The 21,082-nt window shown below is 40.6% G+C and overlaps 1 protein-coding gene across 1 annotated transcript in view; it reads right to left on the bottom strand.

Moving 5' to 3' along the window:
* Positions 1-3,786: 3,786 nt before the first annotated feature.
* LOC139757342 (ionotropic receptor 21a-like) overlaps positions 3,787-21,082 on the bottom strand; it is a 94,344-nt gene continuing 77,048 nt past the window's right edge. Inside the window, exons 9-10 of the mRNA XM_071677766.1 lie at positions 14,096-14,249; positions 3,787-4,264 (exon numbers count right to left, since the gene is read on the bottom strand). Coding sequence (XP_071533867.1) covers positions 4,142-4,264; positions 14,096-14,249 — 277 coding nt within the window. The 3' untranslated portion in view covers positions 3,787-4,141. The remainder of the gene's footprint in view (positions 4,265-14,095; positions 14,250-21,082) is intronic.

Here is a 21,082-nt window from a genome sequence, read left to right on the forward strand (position 1 = left end):
CATGCCCTGGTTTAATCCATTGACAGCACGTCGACCCCAGTATACCACAACGTTCCGATTCACTCTATTCCTTGCACGCCTTTCACCCTCCTGCATGTTCAGGCCCCGATCACTCAAAATCTTTTTCACTCCATCTTTCCACCTCCAATTTCGTCTCCCATTTCTCCTCATTCCCTCCACCTCTGACACATATATCCTCTTGGTCAATCTTTCTTCACTCATTCTCTCCATGTGACCAAACCATTTCAAAACACCCTCTGCTCTCTCAACCACGTTCTTTTGGTTTCCACACATCTCTCTTACCCTTACATTACTTACTCAATCAAACCACCTCACACCACATATTGTCCTCAAACATCTCATTTCCAGCACATCCACCCTCCTGCGCACAACTCTATCCATAGCCCACGCCTCGCAACCATATAACATTGTTGGAACCACTATTCCTTCTAACTTACCCATTTTTGCTTTCCGAGATAATGCTCTCGACTTCCACACATTCTTCAAGGATCCTGAAATTTTCACCCCCTCCCCATCATATGATTCACTTCCGCTTCCGTGGTTCCATCCGCTGCCAGATCCACTCCCAGATGTCTAAAACACTTTACTTCCTCCAGTTTTTCTCCATTCAAACTTAACTCCCAATTAACTTGACTCTCAACCCTACTGCACCTAATAACCTAAGCTCTTAATCATATTTACTCTCAACTTTTTTCTTTCACACACCTTACCTAATTCAGTCACCAGCTTCTGCAGTTTCTCACATGAATCAGCCACCAGCGCTGTATCATCAGTGAACAACAACTGACTCACTTCCCAAGCTCTCTCATCCCCAACAGACTTCATAATTGCCCCTCTTTCCAAAACTCTTGCATTCACCTCCCTAACAACCCAATCCATAAACAAATTAAAAAAACATGGAGACATCACACACCCCTGCCACAAACCTACATTCACTGAGAACCAATCACTTTCCTCTCTTCCTACACGTAGAGATGTCTTACATCCTCGATAAAAACTTTTCACTGCTTCTAACAACTTTCCTCCCACACCATATATTCTTAATACCTTCCACAGAGCATCTCTATCAACTTTATCATATGCCTTCTCCAGATCCATAAATGCTACATACAAATCCATTTGCTTTTCTAAGTATTTCTCACATACATTCTTCAAGGCAAACACCTGATCCACACATCCTCTACCACTTCTGAAAACACACTGCTCTTCCCCAATCTGATGCTCTGTACATGCCTTCCCCTCTCAATCAATACCCTCCCATATAATATACCAGGAATACTCAACAAACTTATACCTTTGTAATTTGAGCACTCACTCTTATACCCTTTGCCTTTTTACAATGACACTATGCACGCATTCCGCCAATCCTAAGGCACCTCACCATGAGTCATACATACATTAAATGACCTTACCAACCAGTCAATAATACAGTCACCCCCTTTTTTAATAAATTCCACTGCAATACCATCCAAACCTGCTGCCTCTCCGCAAAGCTTTTACTACCTCTTCTCTGTTTACCAAATCATTTTCCCTAACCCTCTCACTTTTCACACCACCTCGACCAAAACACCCTATATCTCCCACTCTATCATCAAACACATTCAACAGACCTTCAAATTACTCACTCCATCTCCTTCTCACATCACCACTACTTGTTATTACCTCCCCATTTGCGCCCTTCACTGAAGTTCTTATTTGCTCCCATGTCTTACGCACTTTGTTTATCTCCTTCCAGAACATCTTTTTGTTCTCCCTAAAATTTAATGATACTCTCTCACCCCAACTCTCATTTGCCCTCTTTTTCACCTCTTGCACCTTCTCTTGACCTCCTGTCTCTTTCTTTTATACATATCCAACGCAATTGCATTTTTTTCCCTGCAAAAATTCGTCCAAATGCCTCTCTCTTCTCTTTCACTAACTAATCTTACTCTTCATCCACCAACTCACAAAAACTCATTCCCTTATACTAATCAACCCACTCTCCCACTCTTCTCATGCCACAAGCATCTTTGCGCAATTCCCATCACTGATTCCCTAATACATCCCATTCCTAACACCCCACTCCCCTTTACTAATCCACCGCTCTCATACACCTCTTTTTCCATTCTGTACACAGGTCTCTCACTTGGTACTTCCCCACACAAGTCTCCCTTCCCAAGCTCACATACTCTCACCACCCTCTTCACCCCAACATTCACTCTTCTTCTCTGAAAACCCATACTAATCTTCACCTTAGCCTCCACAAGATAATGATCAGACATTCCCTCCAGTTGCACCCTCTAAGCCACATTAACCATCCAAAAGTCTCTCTTTCGCTCGCCTGTCAATTAACACGTAATCCAATAACGCTCTCTGGCCATCTCTCCTACTGACATACGTATACTTATGTATATCTTGCTTTTTAAACCAGGTATTCCCAATCACCAGTCCTTTTTCAGCACATAAATCTACAAGCTCTTCACCATTTCCATTTACAACACTGAACACCCCATGTATACCAATTATTCCCTCAACTGCCACATTACCCTCCTTTGCATTTAAATCACCCATCACTATAACCCGGTCTCGTGCATCAAAACCACTAACACACTCATTCAGCTGCTCCCAAAACACTTGCCTCTCATGATATTCCTTCTCATATATATATATATATATATATATATATATATATATATATATATATATATATATATATATATATATATATATATATATATATATATATATATATATATATATATATATATATATATATATATATATATATATATATATATATATATATATGTTTGTGTGTGTGTATGTGTGTATGTATATTTATCAACACATATATAAAAACAGGTACATATAAGTATACATACGAATATATAGACATATATGTACAAGAAGATATTCATTCTTGCCTTCCTTTATCCATTTCTGTCGCTACCCCGCCCCATAGGAAGGAAGATCGCTACCCCTGCTTCAGCGAGTTAGAACCAGGAAAACAGAGAAAAGGCCTCATTCGTTCAAACTTATTTCCTAGCTTTTATGTGTAATGCAGGAAAGCCACGGCTCTCTATCCACATATTGGCCCAATGCCCTTTTCATTGTTTACCCCAGACACTTCACATGCCATAGTTCTCTCGATATACAGCACAACGTTCCAGGTATACCACATCGTACCAATTCATTTCATTACTTGCACGCCTTTGACCCTCCTATCACATAGTCCCACATAGTCCCCCTATCACATAGACCCTCTATCACATAGTCCCACAACTCCTGTTTCAGGAATAGTGCTACTCCTTCCTATGCTCTTGTCCTCTCACTAACCCCTGACTTTACTCAAGACATTCCCAAACCACTTTTCCCCTTTACCCTTGAGCTTCTTTTCACTCAGAGCCAAAACATCCAGGTTCCTTTCCTCAAACATACCACTTATCTCACCTTTCTTCTCATCTTGGTTAAAACCACACACGTTGAGACACCCCAATTTGAGCCTTCGAGGAGGATGAGCACTACCCACTCGACTCTTGTTTCCTATTTTAGAAATTGAAATATACGAAGGGGAGGGTTTCCAGCCCCCGCTGGTCCTGCCCATTTTAGTCGCCTTTTACGACACACAGGAGATACTGAGGTAGAATTCTTGTTTATCAGTTCGTCGGTTTTTTCTTTTATCGATGAACCGTCCGTATACATTGCTAGATATATCTTTTCTTAATTTTGTATTTATCACTTCTTACTTTGTTTTGGTATAAATGAAACGTCTTACTTGCTTGGTTGTATTTATTTTCTAGAGTATAAACACAAGATTAATTACTTTGTAATTTCATGCATCTTATATACTAGGTTACTTTTTGACAAAAACAGATGGAGTTAGTACAACTCCTTTTAGCCTCATCAGTTGTGGTATAGCCTCATTATATCTCTGCCGTCATTCACAAACCATAAGACGTAAGACCCATGTGATTGGTTGCCAGGATGATAAAAATGATTTACGACCAAAAATCATGGAAGACAATTTTTAATTCCATCATATCGCACGCAATAGATTAGCTTTGTGAGTTCTACTTCTATGTTCCTGAGGTCAGAGGCGTTTGTACGTTGGTTTAACGAAAGATTTGGCTTCATCGAGGCTTTAGTGACGGTAGGCGATGATCTCCCCGAGCAAGGTGAGGAGAGACACACCAGAGCCAAGAAGCAGCAGATAGAAGGCTCCCTGCAGGTGTTCCAGCCCTAGCACCACCTGCAGCCGCTCCTCCTGCCAGATGTGTTGTGATGCGGTAAACCAATAAGTGAACATCAGGCAACAGATGTTGACCATTCATATAGTATTAAGAAGATGACCACTCGTTACAAACAATATTTTATTCATTATATATATATATATATATATATATATATATATATATATATATATATATATATATATATATATATATATATATATATATATATATATATATATATATTTATATATATATATATATATATATATATATATATATATATATATATATATATATATATATATATATATATATATATATTTCTTTCTTTCTTTTTCTTTCAAACTATTCGCCATTTCCCGCATTAGCGAGGTAGCGTTAAGAACAGAGGCCTGGGCCTTTGAGGGAATACCCTCACCTGGCCCAATTCTCTGTTCCTTCTTTTGGAAAATTAAAAAAAAAATGAGAGGGGAGGATTTCCAGCCCCCCGCTCCCTCCCCTTTTAGTCGCCTTCTACGACACGCAGGGAATACGTGGGAAGTATTCTTTCTCCCCTATCCCCAGGGGGAATATATATATATATATATATATATATATATATATATATATATATATATATATATATATATATATATATATATATATATATATATATATATATATATATATATATATATATGTGTGTGGATCAGGTGTTTGCTTTGAAGAATGTATGTGAGAAATACTTAGAAAAGCAAATGGATTTGCATGTAGCATTTATGGATCTGGAGAAGGCATATGATAGAGTTGATAGAGATGCTCTGTGGAAGGTATTAAGAATATATGGTGTGGGAGGAAAGTTGTTAGAAGCAGTGAAAAGTTTTTATCGAGGATGTAAGGCATGTGTACGTGTAGGAAGAGAGGAAAGTGATTGGTTCTCAGTGAATGTAGGTTTGCGGCAGGGGTGTGTGATGTCTCCATGGTTGTTTAATTTGTTTATGGATGGGGTTGTTAGGGAGGTAAATGCAAGAGTTTTGGAAAGAGGGGCAAGTATGAAGTCTGTTGGGGATGAGAGAGCTTGGGAAGTGAGTCAGTTGTTGTTCGCTGATGATACAGCGTTGGTGGCTGATTCATGTGAGAAACTGCAGAAGCTGGTGACTGAGTTTGGTAAAGTGTATGGAAGAAGAAAGTTAAGAGTAAATGTGAATAAGAGCAAGGTTATTAGGTACAGTAGGGTTGAGGGTCAAGTCAATTGGGAGGTGAGTTTGAATGGAGAAAAACTGGAGGAAGTGAAGTGTTTTAGATATCTGGGAGTGGATCTGGCAGCGGATGGAACCATGGAAGCGGAAGTGGATCATAGGATGGGGGAGGGGGCGAAAATTCTGGGGGCCTTGAAGAATGTGTGGAAGTCGAGAACATTATCTCGGAAAGCAAAAATGGGTATGTTTCAAGGAATAGTGGTTCCAACAATGTTGTATGGTTGCGAGGCGTGGGTTATGGATAGAGTTGTGCGCAGGAGGATGGATGTGCTTGAAATGAGATGTTTGAGGACAATGTGTGGTGTGAGGTGGTTTGATCGAGTAAGTAACGTAAGGGTAAGAGAGATGTGTGGAAATAAAAAGAGCGTGGTTGAGAGAGCAGAAGAGGGTGTTTTGAAGTGGTTTGGGCACATGGAGAGAATGAGTGAGGAAAGATTGACCAAGAGGATATATGTGTCGGAGGTGGAGGGAACGAGGAGAAGAGGGAGACCAAATTGGAGGTGGAAAGATGGAGTGAAAAAGATTTTGTGTGATCGGGGCCTGAACATGCAGGAGGGTGAAAGGAGGGCAAGGAATAGAGTGAATTGGAGCGATGTGGTATACCGGGGTTGACGTGCTGTCAGTGGATTGAATCAAGGCATGTGAAGCGTCTGGGGTAAACCATGGAAAGCTGTGTAGGTATGTGTATTTGCGTGTGTGGACGTGTGTATATGCATGTGTATGGGGGGGGTTGGGCCATTTCTTTCGTCTGTTTCCTTGCGCTACCTCGCAAACGCGGGAGACAGCGACAAAGTATAAAGAAAAAAAGAAAAAAAAAAAAAATATATATATATATATATTTATATATATATATATATATATATATATATATATATATATATATATATATATAATATATATATATATATATATATATATATATATATATATATATATATATATATATATATATATATATATATATATATATATATATATATATATATTTTTTTTTTTTTTTTTTTTTTTTTTTCATACTATTCGCTATTTCCCGCGATAGCGAGGTAGCGTTAAGAACAGAGGACTGGGCCTTTGAGGGAATATCCTCACCTGGACCTCTTCTCTGTTCCTTCTTTTGGAAAAAAAAAAAAAAAAAAAAAAAAAAAAAAAACGAGATAGATATATGATTCACTTCAGCTTCCATGGTTCCACCCGCTGCCAAGTCCACTCCCAGATATCTAAAAGACTTCACTTTCCCCAGTTTTTCTACATTCAAACTTACCTCCCAATTGACTTCCCTCAACCCTACTGTACCTAATAACCATACTCTTATTCACATTTACTCTCAGCTTTCTTCTTTCACACACTTTACCAAACTCAGTCACCAGCTACTGTACTCTCTCACCCAAATCATCCTTCAGCACTGTATCATCAGCGAACAGCAACTGACTCACTTCCCAAGCTCTCTCATCCACAACAGAGCAGTTGGGTGAGTGTGTTAGTAGTTTTCATGCACGAGACCGGGTTAAAGTGATGAGCAATTTCTTTGCAAATGTATATATATATATATATATATATATATATATATATATATATATATATATATATATATATATATATATATATATATATATATATATATATATGAAGTGAAAAAGATTTTGTGTGATCGGGGCCTGAACATGCAGGAGGGTGAAAGGAGGGCAAGGAATAGAGTGAATTGGAGCGATGTGGTATACCGGGGTTGACGTGCTGTCAGAGGATTGAATCAAGGCATGTGAAGCGTCTGGGGTAAACCATGGAAAGCTGTGTAGGTATGTATATTTACGTGTGTGGACGTATGTATATACATGTGTATGGGGGTGGGTTGGGCCATTTCTTTCGTCTGTTTCCTTGTGCTACCTCGCAAACGCGGGAGACAGCGACAAAGCAAAAAAAAAAAAAAAAATATTTATATATATATATATATATATATATATATATATATATATATATATATATATATATATATATATATATATATATATATATATATATATATATATATATATTTATTTATTTATTTTTTTTTTTTTATACTATTTGCCATTTAACGCGATAGCGAGGTAGCATTAAGATCAAAGGACTGGGCCTTTGAGGGAATATCCTCACCTGGTCCCCTTCTCTGTTCCTTCTTTTGGAAAATTAAAAAAGAAAAAAAAAAAAACGAGAGGGGAGGATTTCCAGCCCCCTGCTCCCTTCCCTTTCAGTGGCCTTCTACGACACGCAGTGAATACGTGGGAAGTATTCTTTCTCCCCTATATATATATATATATATATATATATATATATATATATATATATATATATATTGAAAGGACAAGAGCAAGGTAAGGAGTAGCACTACTCTTGAAACAGGAGTATGTGATAGAGTATAAGAAAGTAAACTCTAAATTGATATGGGTAAAACTGAAAGTTGATGGAGAGAGATGGGTGATTATTGGTGCATATACACCTGGGCATGAGAAGCACGATCATTAGAGGAAAGTGTTTTGGGAGCAGTTGAGTGAGTGTGTTAGTAGTTTTCATGCACGAGACCGGGTTATAGTGATGAGCAATTTCAATCCAAAGGTGAGTAATATGGCATATGAGGGAATGATTGGTATACATGGGAGGTTCAGTGTTATGAATGGAAATGGTGAAGAGCTTGTAGATTTATGTGCTGGAAACGGACTGGTGATTGGGAATACCAGGTTTAAAAGAAAGATTTACATTAGTATACGTATGTAAGTAGGAAAGATGGCCAGAGAGCCTTATTGGATTACGTGTTAATCGATAGGCGCGTGAAAGAGAGGCTTTTGGACGTTGGTGTGCTGAGAGGTGCAACTGGAGGGATGTCTGATCATCATCTTATGGAGGCGAAGATGAAGATTTGTAGAGGTTTTCAGAAAAGAAGAGAGAATGTTGGGGTGAAGAGAGTGGTGAGAATAAGTGAACTTGGGAAGGAGACTTATGTGAGGAAGTTCCAGGACAGATTGAGTACAGAATGGAAAAAGGTGAGAATAAAGGACGTATGGGGAGTGGAGGAGGAATGAGATGTATTTAGGGAAGCAGTGATGGCTTACACAAATGATGCTTGTGGCATGAGAAGCGTGGGAGGTTGGCAGATTAGAAAAGGTAGTGAGTGGTGGGATGAAGAAATAAGATAATCAGTGAAAGAGAAGAGAGAGGCATTTGGATGATTTTTGCAGGAAAATAATGCAAATGACTGGGATATGTATAGAAGAAAGAGGCAGGAGGTCAAGAGAAAGGTGCAAGATACGAAAAAGAAGGGAAATGAGAGTTGGGGTGAGAGAGTATCATTAAAATAGGGAGAATAAGAAGATGTTTTCGAAGGAGGTAAATAAAGTGCGTAAGACAAGGGAGCAATTGGGATCATCAGTGAAGGGGGCTAATGGGGAGGGGATAACAAGTAGGGGTGATGTGAGAAGGAGATGGAGTGAGTATTTTGAAGGTTTGTTGAATGTATTTGGTGATAGAGTGGCAAATATAGGGTGTTTTGGTCGAGGTGGTGTGCAAAGTGAAAGGGTAAGGAAGAATAACTTGGCCGGCAAGGCAGTGGGTTTGGATGGTATTACAGTGGAGTTTATCAAAAAAGTGGGTGACTGTATTATTGACTGGTTGGTAAAGCTATTCAATGCATGTATGACTCATGGTGAGGTGCCTGAGGATTGGCGGAATGCTTGAATAGTGCCATTGTACACAGGCAAAGAGGATAAGAGTGAGTGCTCAAGTTACAGGGGTATAAGTTTGTTGAGTTTTCTTGGGAAATTATATGGGAGAGTATTGATTTAGAGGGTGAAGGCATGTACAGAGCATCAGATTGGGGAAGAGCAGTGTGGTTACAGAGGTGGTAGAAGATGTGTGGATCAGGTGTTTGCTTTGAAAAACGTATGTGAGAAATACTCAGAAAAGCAAATGGATTTTATGTAGCATTTATGGATCTGGAGAAAGCATATGACAGAGTTGATAGAGATGCTCTGTGGAAGGTATTAAAAGTATTTGGTGTGGGAGGTAAGTTGTTAGAAGCAGTGAAAAGTTTTTATCGAGGATGTAAGGTATATGTACGTGTAAGAAGAGAAGAAAGTGATTGTTTCTCAGTGACTGTTGGTTTGCGGCAGGGGTGCGTGATGTCTTCATGGTTGTTTAATTTGTTTGTGGATAGGGTTGTCAGGGAGGTGAATGCAAGAGTTTTGGAGAGAGGGGCAAGTATGCAATCTGTTGTGGATGAGAGAGCTTGGGAAGTGAGTCAGTTGTTGTTCGCTGATGATACAGTGCTGAAGGATGATTTGTGTGAGAAACTGCAGAAGCTGGTGACTGAGTTTGGTAAAGTGTGTGAAAGAAGAAAGCTGAGAGTAAATGTGAATAAGAGTAAGTTTATTAGGTACAGTAGGGTTGAGGGAAGTCAACTGGGAGGTAAGTTTGAATGGAGAAAAACTGGGGAAAGTGAAGTCTTTTAGACATCTGGGAGTGGACTTGGCAGCAGGTGGAACCATGGAAGCTGAAGTGAATCATAGGGTGGGGGAGTGGGCGAAAGTTCTGGGAGCGTTGAAAATGTGCGAAAATCGAGAACGTTATCTTGGAGAGCAAAAATGGGTATGTTTGAAAGAATAGTGGTTCCAACAATGTTATATGGTTGCGAGGCGTGGGCTATAGATAGAGTTATGCGGAGGAGGGTGGATGTGCTGGAAATGAGATGTTTGAGGACAATATGTGGTGTGAGGTGGTTTAATCGAGTAAGTAATGAAAGGGTAAGAGAGATGTGTTGTAATAAGAAGAGTGTGGTTGAGAGAGAAGATGATGGTGTTTTGGATTGGTTTGGTCACATGGAGAGAATGAGTGAGTAAAGATTGACAAAGTGGGTATATGTGTCAGAGGTGGAGGGAACGAGGAGAAGTGGGAGACTAAATTCTAGGTGGAAAGATGGAGAGAAAAAGATTTTGAGTGATCGGGGCCTAAACATGCAGGAGGGTGAAAGGCGTGCAAGGAATAGAGTGAATTGGAACGATGTGGTATATCGGGGTCGACATTCTGTCAATGGATCGAGCCAGGGCATATGAAGCGTCTGGGGTAAACCATGGAAAGTTGTGTGGGGCCTGGATATGGAAAGGGAGCTTTGGTTTCGGTGCATTATACATGACAACTAGAGACTGAGTGTGAACGAATGTGGCCTTAGTTGTCTTTTCCTAGCGCTACTTCGCGCACATGCAGGGGGAGGGGGTTTTCATTTCATGTTTGGCAGGGTGGCGACGAGAATGAATAAGGGCAGACTGTATGAATTATGTACATGTGTATATATGTATATGTCTGTGTATGTATATATATATATATATATGTATACGTGAGATGTATAGGTATGTATATGTGCGAGTGTGGACGTGTATGTGTATACATGTGCATATATGAAGTGATCTTGGAAAGGAGGCTTGTGTGAGGGAGTATCAAGAAAGATTCAGTGTAGAATGGCAATAGGTGAGAGGAAATGACGTAAGGGGAGTGGGAGAGGAATGTGAAGTATTTAGGGAAGCAGTGATGGCTTGCGCAAAGTATTCATGTGGCATGAGAAAGGTGTGAGGTGGGCAGATTAGAACTGGTAGTGAGTGGTGGGATAAAGAAGTAAGATTGCTAGTGAAAGAGAAGAGAGAGGCATTTGTATGATTTTTGCAGGGAAGTAGTACAAATGACCGGTAGATGTATAAAAGAAAGCTGTAGGAGGTCAAGAGAAAGGTGCAAGAGGTGAAAAAGAGGTCAAGTGAGAGTTGGGGCGAGAGAGTATCATTGAATTTCAGGAAGAATAAAAAGATATTTTGGAAGGAGGTAGATAACGTGCGTAAGACAAGAGAACAGATGGGAGGATCAGTGAAGGGTTGCAAATGGGGAGGTAATAACAAGTACTGATGAAGTGAGGAGGAGAGAGAATGAGTACTTTGAAGGTTTGTTGAATATGTTTGATGATAGAGTGGTAGATGTAGGGTGTTTTGGTCGAGATGGTGTACGAAGTGAGAGGGTTAGGGAGAATGCTTTGCTAAAGAGAGAAGAGATAGTGAAAGCTTTGCGAAGATGAAATCCGGGAAGGCGGTGGGTTTACATGATACTGCAGAGGAAATTTATTCAAAAAAATGGTTGATAGTGTTGTTGATTGGCTGGTAAGGATATCTAATGTATGTGTGGATCATGATAAAGTACCTGAGGATTGGCGGAATGCATACATGGTGCCATTGTACAAAGACAAAGGGGATGAAGGTGAGTGTTCAAATTACAGAGACATGAGTTTGTTGCGTATTGCTGGGAAATTCCATTGGAGGGTATTGATTGAGTGGGTAAGGGCATGTACAGAGCATCAAATTGGGTAAGATCAGTGTGGTTTCAGAAGTGGTAGAGGACGTTTGGATCAGGTGTTAGCTTTGAAGAATGTACGTGAGAAATACTTAGAAAAACTTATGGATTTGTATGTAGTATTTATGGATCTGGAGAAGTCATATGATAGGGTTGATCGAGATGCTTTATGGAAGGTTTTAAGCGTATATGGTGCGGGAGGTGAGTTGCTAGAAGCAGTGAAAAGTTTTTACCAAGAATGTAAGGCATGTGTACGAGTAGTAAGGGAGGAAAGTGATTGGTTCCCAGTGAATGTCGGTTTGCCCCAAGGTTGCGTGATGTCTCCATGGTTGTGTAATTTGTGTATAGATGGGGAAGTTAGGGAGGTGAATTCATGAGGTTTGGAGAGAGGGGTAAGTATGCAGTTTTTTGTGGATGAGGGGGCCTGGGAAGTGAGTCAGTTGTTGTTCGCTGATGATACAGCGATGGTTGTTGATTCTGGTGAGAAACTGCAAAACCTGATGACTGTGTTTGGTAAAGTGTGTGAAAGAAGAAAGTTAAGAGTAAATGTGAATAAGAGCAACGTCATTAGGTTCAGTAGGGTTGAGGGACAAGTTGATTGGGAGGTAACTTTGAATGGAGAAAAACTGGAGGAAGTGAAGTGTTTTAGATATTTTGGAGTGGACTTAGCAGCGAATGGTACCTTAGAAGCGGAAGTGAGTCACATGGTGGGGAGGGGGTGAAGGTTCTGGGAGCGTTGAAAAATGTATGGAGTGCGATGACTTTCTTGCTTCTAACATAACTGTAAAACTCCTTAGGGTTTCTTTTGCAATTTCTAGCAACGCAAGCTTCATACTAACGTTTACTTTGTCGTATGACTCTTACTTTCTTTAAGTAGATTAGCATACCTTATTCTATCATGTTGGTTATTGCATTATCTGAGTTTCTTATGAGCTACTTTCTCGAACAACAGGAACTTTTCTACTTCACTGTTCGCCACCTTGGGTTCGTTTTAGAGATAGACTTCTACTACGTACTGGTTCCTATGTTCCCTCAGCTGCTTCGAAGGTTTTTCTAAAGATTTTCCAAGCTACGTTTATGTCATTTTAATTGACTATATCATCACAGTTTTCCTGTCAAGAGTAATGCAAAGATCGTTACGATTTGCTTATCTAAATTTGGTATCACTTAGTGACTGTCATGTTGACAGACATTGAATGCAGTGTTGAAAGCGACCTCAAAAGTTAAATATAGGTGATCACTTTTCCTAACTTTTCTTCAGCTTCAACAGTTTTAACGAGATCCTTATTTGTTGGTGAAACTCAGTCTAATATATTTTCGTCGTGAGTACGTTTCTCGACTAATTAGATCAGGTCACCATCAAGTAAATCTAGGTAGAGTCCACTGGTCCCGGAGCTTCTGGCGAGGGATTCTCCTTAATTATGTACTGATATGTTATGATCTCATATGATATCATCTTGTTCATAACAAATTTCTGCTAACTGATCGAAAAATCTCCTTCCACTTCTGGTGTCTGTGTGGATGCCTATAAACTAGTCCTATCGAAAGATTTCTTACATAGTTCGTCTTTAATTTCTACAAGAACCGAGTCAATATTCCTAGTGGCTACAAGTTTTTAAAAAATCTACAGGATTTCAATGATCTTTAACAAAAAGCAGAACACCACCGCCTCCTTGGTTTGTCCGATCCCTGAGTTAACTCAAGCCAAGTGGCAAGCAGTCGGCTGGGTGGGCCTTTCATAGCTGAGGTACTTCACCCCAACCGAAGTTTGTACCAACCAGAGCAGTGACGAACAGCTGGGTGAGCTGTGCACTGTCTACTCACGCTGGGGATCAAATTTTGGATGATAGATAAATGGTTAGGAACGGTGAGTGCAACACCACCAAGATGTTTGACGTTAACATGTACATGTATATGTTTTTTTCCTATTTCGTAAACAGCACACCTCAATGTTCCTTATGTCTTAAATGTCACAAACAACCCCGAGAAGACCCAGAGTTCTGCTAAATTTACATTTCTTTGTATTTCTTTGTAGCCATTCATCTAAACATGGCATCCACACCCTTGTCTACTCGTGCACCCACTCCCTGGTTGAGTGGACGTTCAAATCTTTTCTTCGTCACTATTCATCAAGAGTAATCTCCACTTACCTATATTTCACTCGTCGTAGGCGAGACTTATCAACTGGTGGTCATGTATCTTACGATATAAACCCGTTATCACCAAGTGTATAGCCTGCCTGTGAGACAATGATAAAGACTGAGTTATTACCAGAGATGTGACGGCCTGGGTGTCCGGAGCCGCTGCCTCCCGGTTCTTCTTGACCCGCCTGGCTATCACGTCCTTGATCCAGTAGCTCATGACCCCAGTGTTCTCCATGCGAGACATAACGTTACTGAAACTTGAGTAAAATGGCGCTCCCTTCCTGAAAATGACATAATACTTAGAGACAGACATTTTCCTGGAGCACTGTGTACAGCATTCGTCTTGATAAACTGTACTATGGACGTACGTAGAGAAATAATGAACAAGTTATGAGGCCAAGATGATCCTGGGTACGTGCATACTGGAAAGCTAGGAAGGTATCTTATGCATCTAGTAAGAAAATTGTGGAAAATGATGATAGGTTTAAATGTCTGGAGCTGCCCATTCTCTTAAGTTAATGCAAGACATACACTAAAAAACAGAGCTATCAATATTGTCTTCAAACACAGTAACACCAACGCTAAGACCTGTTTCCTGTAAATGTAGTTTTAAAAAACAATTGTCCTGCAAACAACATCTTGATAAAGAATTCTCCCAACGAGGTGGTCGGCTGTATTTACGTAATCTCGGTTCCCGCGTCAGAGAGGTAACGCCAGGAAACAGACGAAGAATGGCCCATCCACTCACACACACACACACACACACACACACACACACACACACACACACACACACACACACACACACACACATACACACACACATTCTTTCACACTCAGTCTTTAGCTGTCATGTGTAATGCACCGAAACCACAGCTCCCTTTCCACATCCAGGCTCCACAAAAATGCCCATGGTTTACCCCAGACGCTTCACATGCCCTGGTTCAATCCACTGACAGCACGTCGACCCCGGTATATCACATCGTTCCAATTCACTCTATTCCTTGCACGCCTTTCACCCTCCTGCATGTTCAGGCCCCGATAACTCCATCCTTCCACCTCCAGTATGGTCTCCCATCTCTCCTCGTTCCCTCCACCTCTGACACATATTTGTCAATCTTTCCTCACACATTCTCTCCATGTGACAAACCATTTCAATGCACCCTCTTCTGCTCTCTCAACCACACTCTTTTCATTCCCACACATCTCTCTTATCCTTTCATTATTTACTCGATCAAACCATCCCACACCACATGTTGTCGTTAAACATCTCATTTCTAACACATCCACTCTTCTCAGCACAACCCTATCTATAGGCCACGCCTCGCAATCATTTGAAATTGTTGGAACCAATATTCCTTCAAACATACCCAAATTTGCTCTCTGAGGTAATGTTCTCGCCTTCCACACATTTTTCAACGCTCCCAGAACTTTCGACCCCTCCCCCACCTTGTAACTCACTTCAGCTTCCATGATTCCATCCGCTGCCAAAACCACTCCCACATATCTAAAACACTTCACTTCCTCCAGTTTTTCTCCATTTAAACTTACCTCCCAGTTAACTTGTCCCTCAACCCTACTGTACCTAATAACCTTGCTCTTATTCACATTTACTCTCAGCTTTCTTCTTTCATACACTTTAAAAAACTCAGTCACCAGCTTCTGCAGTTTCTCATCGGAATCAGCCACCAGCGCCGTCTCATCAGCAAACAACAACTGACTCACTTCCCAAGCTCTCTCATCCACAACAGACTACATACTCGCTCCTCCTTCCATCAGTTTGGGAAGAGTAGTGTGGTTTCAGAAGTGGTAGAGGATGTGTGGATCAGGTGTTTACCTTGAAGAATCTATGTGAGAAATTCTTGGAAAAACAAATGTATTTGTATGTAGCATTAATGGATCTTGAGATATCATACGATAGAGTTAACAGAGATGCTCTGTGGAAGGAATTAAGAGAATATGGTGCGGGAGGCAAGTTGCCAGAAGCAGTGAAATATATATATCGAGGATGTAAGGCATGTGTACAAGTAGGAAGAGAGGAAAGTAACTGGTTCCCAGAATGTCAGTTTGCGGCAGGGGTGCGTGATGTGTTTATGGATGGGGTTGTTGGGAGGAGAAAAGAGTTTTGGAGAGAGGGGCAGGTATGCAGTCTGTTGTGGATGAGAGTGCTTGGGAAGTGAGTAAGTTGTTCGCTGATGATGCAGCGCTGGTGGCTGATTCGGGTGAGAAACTGCAGAAGCTGGTGACTGAGTTTGGTAAAGTGTGTGAAAGAAGAAAGCTGAGAGTAAATGTGAGTAAGAACAAGGTTATTAGGCACAGTAGGGTTGAGGGGCAAGTCAATTGGGAGGTAAGTTTGAATGGAGAGAAAGTGGAGGAAGTGAAGTGTTTTAGATATCTAGGAGTGGATTTAGCAGTGGATGGAACCATGGAAGCTGAAGTGAATCATAGGGTGGGGGAGGGGGTGAAAGTTCTGGGAGCGTTGAAGAATGTGTGGAAGTCGAGAACATTATCTCAGAAAGCGAAAATGGGTATGTTTGAAGGAATAGTGGTTCCAACAATGTTATATGTTTGCGAGACATGGGCGATAGAATGGGTTGTGTGGAGGAGGGTGGATGTGTTGAAAATGAGATGTTTGAGGATAATATGTGATGTGAGGTGGCTTAATCAAGTAAGTAATGAATGGGTAAGAGTGATGTGTGATAATAAAAAGAGTGTAGTTGAGAAAGCAGAAGAGGTTGTATTGAAATGGTTTGGTCATAAAGAGAAAATGAGCAAGGAGAGATTGACAAAGAGGACATATGTGTCAGAGGTGGAGGGAAGAAGGAGAAGGGGGACACCAAATTGGGTGTGGAAGTATGAAGTGAAAAATATTTTGAGTGATCGGGCTCTAAGCATACAGGAGGGTGAAAGGCGTGCAAGGAATTGAGTGAATTTAAACGATGTGGTATATCGGGATCGACGTGCTGTCAATGGATTGAACCAGGGCATGTAAAGTGTCTGTGGTAAACCATGGAGAGTTTTATGTGGCCTGGAATTGGAAAGGGAGCTGTGGTTTCGGTGCATTACACATGACAGCTAGACACTGACTGTGAACGAATATGGCTTTTCTTGTCTTTTCCTAGCGCTACTTTGAGCGCGCGCGGGGTAGGGGGGTGCCATTTCATGTGCGGCGGGGTGGCAATAAGAATGGATGAAGGCAGCAAATATAAATATGTACATGTGTATATATGTATATGTCTCTGTATGTATATATATGTATGCTTTGAAATGTATATATATATATATATATATATATATATATATATATATATATATATATATATATATATATATATATATATATATATATATATATATATATATATATATATATATATATATATATTTTTTTTTTTTTTTTTTTTTTTTTTTTTTTTATACTTTGTCGCTGTCTCCCGCGTCTGCGAGGTAGCGCAAGGAAACAGACGAAAGAAATGGCCCAACCCCCCCCCCCCCAAACACATGTACATACACATGTCCACACACGTGTATACATACCTACACAGCTTTCCATGGTCCACCCCAGACGCCTCACATGCCTTGATTCACTCCAATGACAGCACGTCAACCCCTGTATACCACATCGCTCCAATTCACTCTATTCCTTGCCCTCCTTACACCCTCCTGCATGTTCAGGCCCCGATCACACAAAATCTTTTTCACTCCATCTTTCCACCTCCAATTTGGTCTCCCTCTTCTCCTCGTTCCCTCCACCTCCGACACATATATCCTCTTGGTCAATCTTTCCTCACTCATTCTCTCCATGTGCCCAAACCATTTCAAAACACCCTCTTCTGCTCTCTCAACCACGCTCTTTTTATTTCCACACATCTCTCTTACCCTTACGTTACTTACTCGATCAAACCACCTCACACCACACATTGTCCTCAAACATCTCATTTCCAGCACATCCATCCTCCTGCGCACAACTCTATCCATAGCCCACGCCTCGCAACCATACAACATTGTTGGAACCACTATTCCTTCAAACATACCCATTTTTGCTTTCCGAGATAATGTTCTCGACTTCCACACATTTTTCAAGGCTCCCAAAATTTTCGCCCCCTCCCCCACCCTATGATCCACTTCCGCTTCCATGGTTCCATCCGCTGACAGATCCACTCCCAGATATCTAAAACACTTCACTTCCTCCAGTTTTTCTCCATTCAAACTTACCTCCCAATTGACTTGACCCTCACCCCTACTGTACCTAATAACCTTGCTCTTATTCACATTTACTCTTAACTTTCTTCTTCCACACACTTTACCAAACTCAGTCACCAGCTTCTGCAGTTTCTCACATGAATCAGCCACCAGCGCTGTATCATCAGCGAACAACAACTGACTCACTTCCCAGGCTCTCTCATCCCCAACAGACTTCATACTTGCCCCTCTTTCCAGGACTCTTGCATTTACCTCCCTAACAACCCCATCCATAAACAAATTAAACAACCATGGAGACATCACACACCCCTGCCGCAAACCTACATTCACTGAGAACCAATCACTTTCCTCTCTTCCTACACGTACACATGCCTTACATCCTCGATAAAAACTTTTCACTGCTTCTAACAACTTGCCTCCCACACCATATATTCTTAATACCATCCACAGAGCATCTCTATCAACTCTATCATATGCCTTCTCCAGATCCATAAATGCTACATACAAATCCATTTGCTTTTCTAAGTATTTCTCACATACATTCTTCAAAGCAAACACCTGATCCACACATCCTCTACCACTTCTGAAACCGCACTGCTCTTCCCCAATCTGATGCTCTGTACATGCCTTCACCCTCTCAATCAATACCCTCCCATATAATTTACCAGGAATACTCAACAAACTTATACCTCTGTAATTTGAGCACTCACTCTTATCCCCTTTGCCTTTGTACAATGGCACTATGCACGCATTCCGCCAATCCTCAGGCACCTCACCATGAGTCATACATACATTAAATAACCTTACCAACCAGTCAACAATACAGTCACCCCCTTTTTAAATAAATTCCACTGCAATACCATCCAAACCTGCTGCCTTGCCGGCTTTCATCTTCCGCAAAGCTTTTACTACCTCTTCTCTGTTTACCAAATCATTTTCCCTAACCCTCTCACTATATATATATATATATATATATATATATATATATATATATATATATATGTGCATGTATGGGCGTATATGTATATACATGTATTTGTGGGTGGGTTGGGCCATTCTTTCATCTGTTTCCTTGCGCTATCTTGCTAAAGCCGGAGACGGCGACAAAGTATAATAGGATGAAGTATAATAAAATTGTTTAATTTCTTTATGGATGGGGTTGTTAGGGAGGTGAATGCAAGAGTTTTGGAAAGAGGGGCAAGTAGGAAGTCTGTTGGGGATAAGAGAGCTTGGGAAGTGAGTCAGTTGTTGTTCGCTGATGATACAGCGCTGGTGGCTGATTCATGTGAGAAACTGCAGAAGCTGGTGACTGAGTTTGGTAAAGTGTGTGAAAGAAGAAAGTTAAGAGTAAATGTGAATAAGAGCAAGGTTATTAGGTACAGTAGGGTTGAGGGTCAAGTCAATTGGGAGGTAAGTTTGAATGGAGCAAAACTGGAGGAAGTAAAGTGTTTTAGATATCTGGGAGTAGATCTGTCAGCGGATGGATCCATGGAAGCGGAAGTGGATCATAGGGTGGGGGAGGGGGCGAAAATCCTGGGAGGCTTGAAGAATGTGTGAAAGTCGAGAACATTATCTCGGAAAGCAAAAATGGGTATGTTTGAAGGAATAGTGGTTCCAACAATGTTGTATGGTTGCGAGGCGTGGGCTATGGATAGAGTTGTGCGCAGGAGGATGAATGTGCTGGAAATGAGATGTTTGAGGACAATGTGTGGTGTGAGGTGGTTTGATCGAGTAAGTAACGTAAGGGTAAGAGAGATGTGTGGAAATAAAAAGAGCGTGGTTGAGAGAGCAGAAGAGTGTGTTTTGAAATGGTTTGGGCACATGGAGAGAATGAGTGAGGAAAGATTGACCAAGAGGATATATGTGTCGGAGGTGGAGGGAACGAGGAGAAGTGGGAGACGAAATTGGAGGTGGAAAGATGGAGTGAAAAAGATTTTGTGTGATCGGGGCCTGAACATGCAGGAGGGTGAAAGGAGGTCAAGGAAAAGAGTGAATTGGATCGATGTGGTATACCGGGGTTGACGTGCTGTCAGTGGATTGAATCAGGGCATGTGAAGCGTCTGTAGTAAACCATGGAAAGCTGTGTAGGTATGTATATTTGCGTGTGTGGACGTATGTATATACATGTGTATGGGGGTGGGTTGGGCCATTTCTTTCGTCTGTTTCCTTGCGCTACCTCGCAAACGCGGGAGACAGCGACAAAGAAAAAAAAAAAAAAAAAATATATATATATATATATATATATATATATATATATATATATATATATATATATATATATATATATATATATATATATATATATATATATGATCTTTTTCACATTTACTCTTAACTTTCTTCTTTCACACACTTTACCAAACTCAGTCACCAGCTTCTGCAGTTTCTCACATGAATAAGCCATGAGCGCTGTATCATCAGCGAACAACAACTGAATCACTTCCCAAGCTCTCTCATCCACAACAGACTTCATACTTGCCCCTCTTTCCAAAACTCTTGCATTCGCCTGCCTAACAACCCCATCCACAAACAAATTAAACAACCATGGAGACATCACAAACCCCTGCCGCAAACTTACATTCACTGAGAACCAATCACTTTCCTCTCTTCCTACACGTACACATGCCTTATATCCTCGATAAAAACTTTTCACTGCTTCTAACAACTTGGCTCCCACACCATATATTCTTAATACCTTCCACAAAGCATCTCTATCAAATCTGTCATATGCATTCTTTAGATCCATAAATGCTACATACAAATCCATTTCTTTTCTAAGTATTTCTCACATACATTCTTCAAAGCAAACACCTGATCCACACATCCTCTACCACTTCTGAAACCACACTGCTCTTCCCCAATCTGATGGTCTTTAAATGCCTTCACCCTCTCAATCAATACCCTCCCATAT

The sequence above is a fragment of the Panulirus ornatus genome, chromosome 25 (genome assembly GCF_036320965.1).
Source record: "Panulirus ornatus isolate Po-2019 chromosome 25, ASM3632096v1, whole genome shotgun sequence".
In the NCBI taxonomy this organism is placed as follows: domain Eukaryota; kingdom Metazoa; phylum Arthropoda; class Malacostraca; order Decapoda; family Palinuridae; genus Panulirus; species Panulirus ornatus.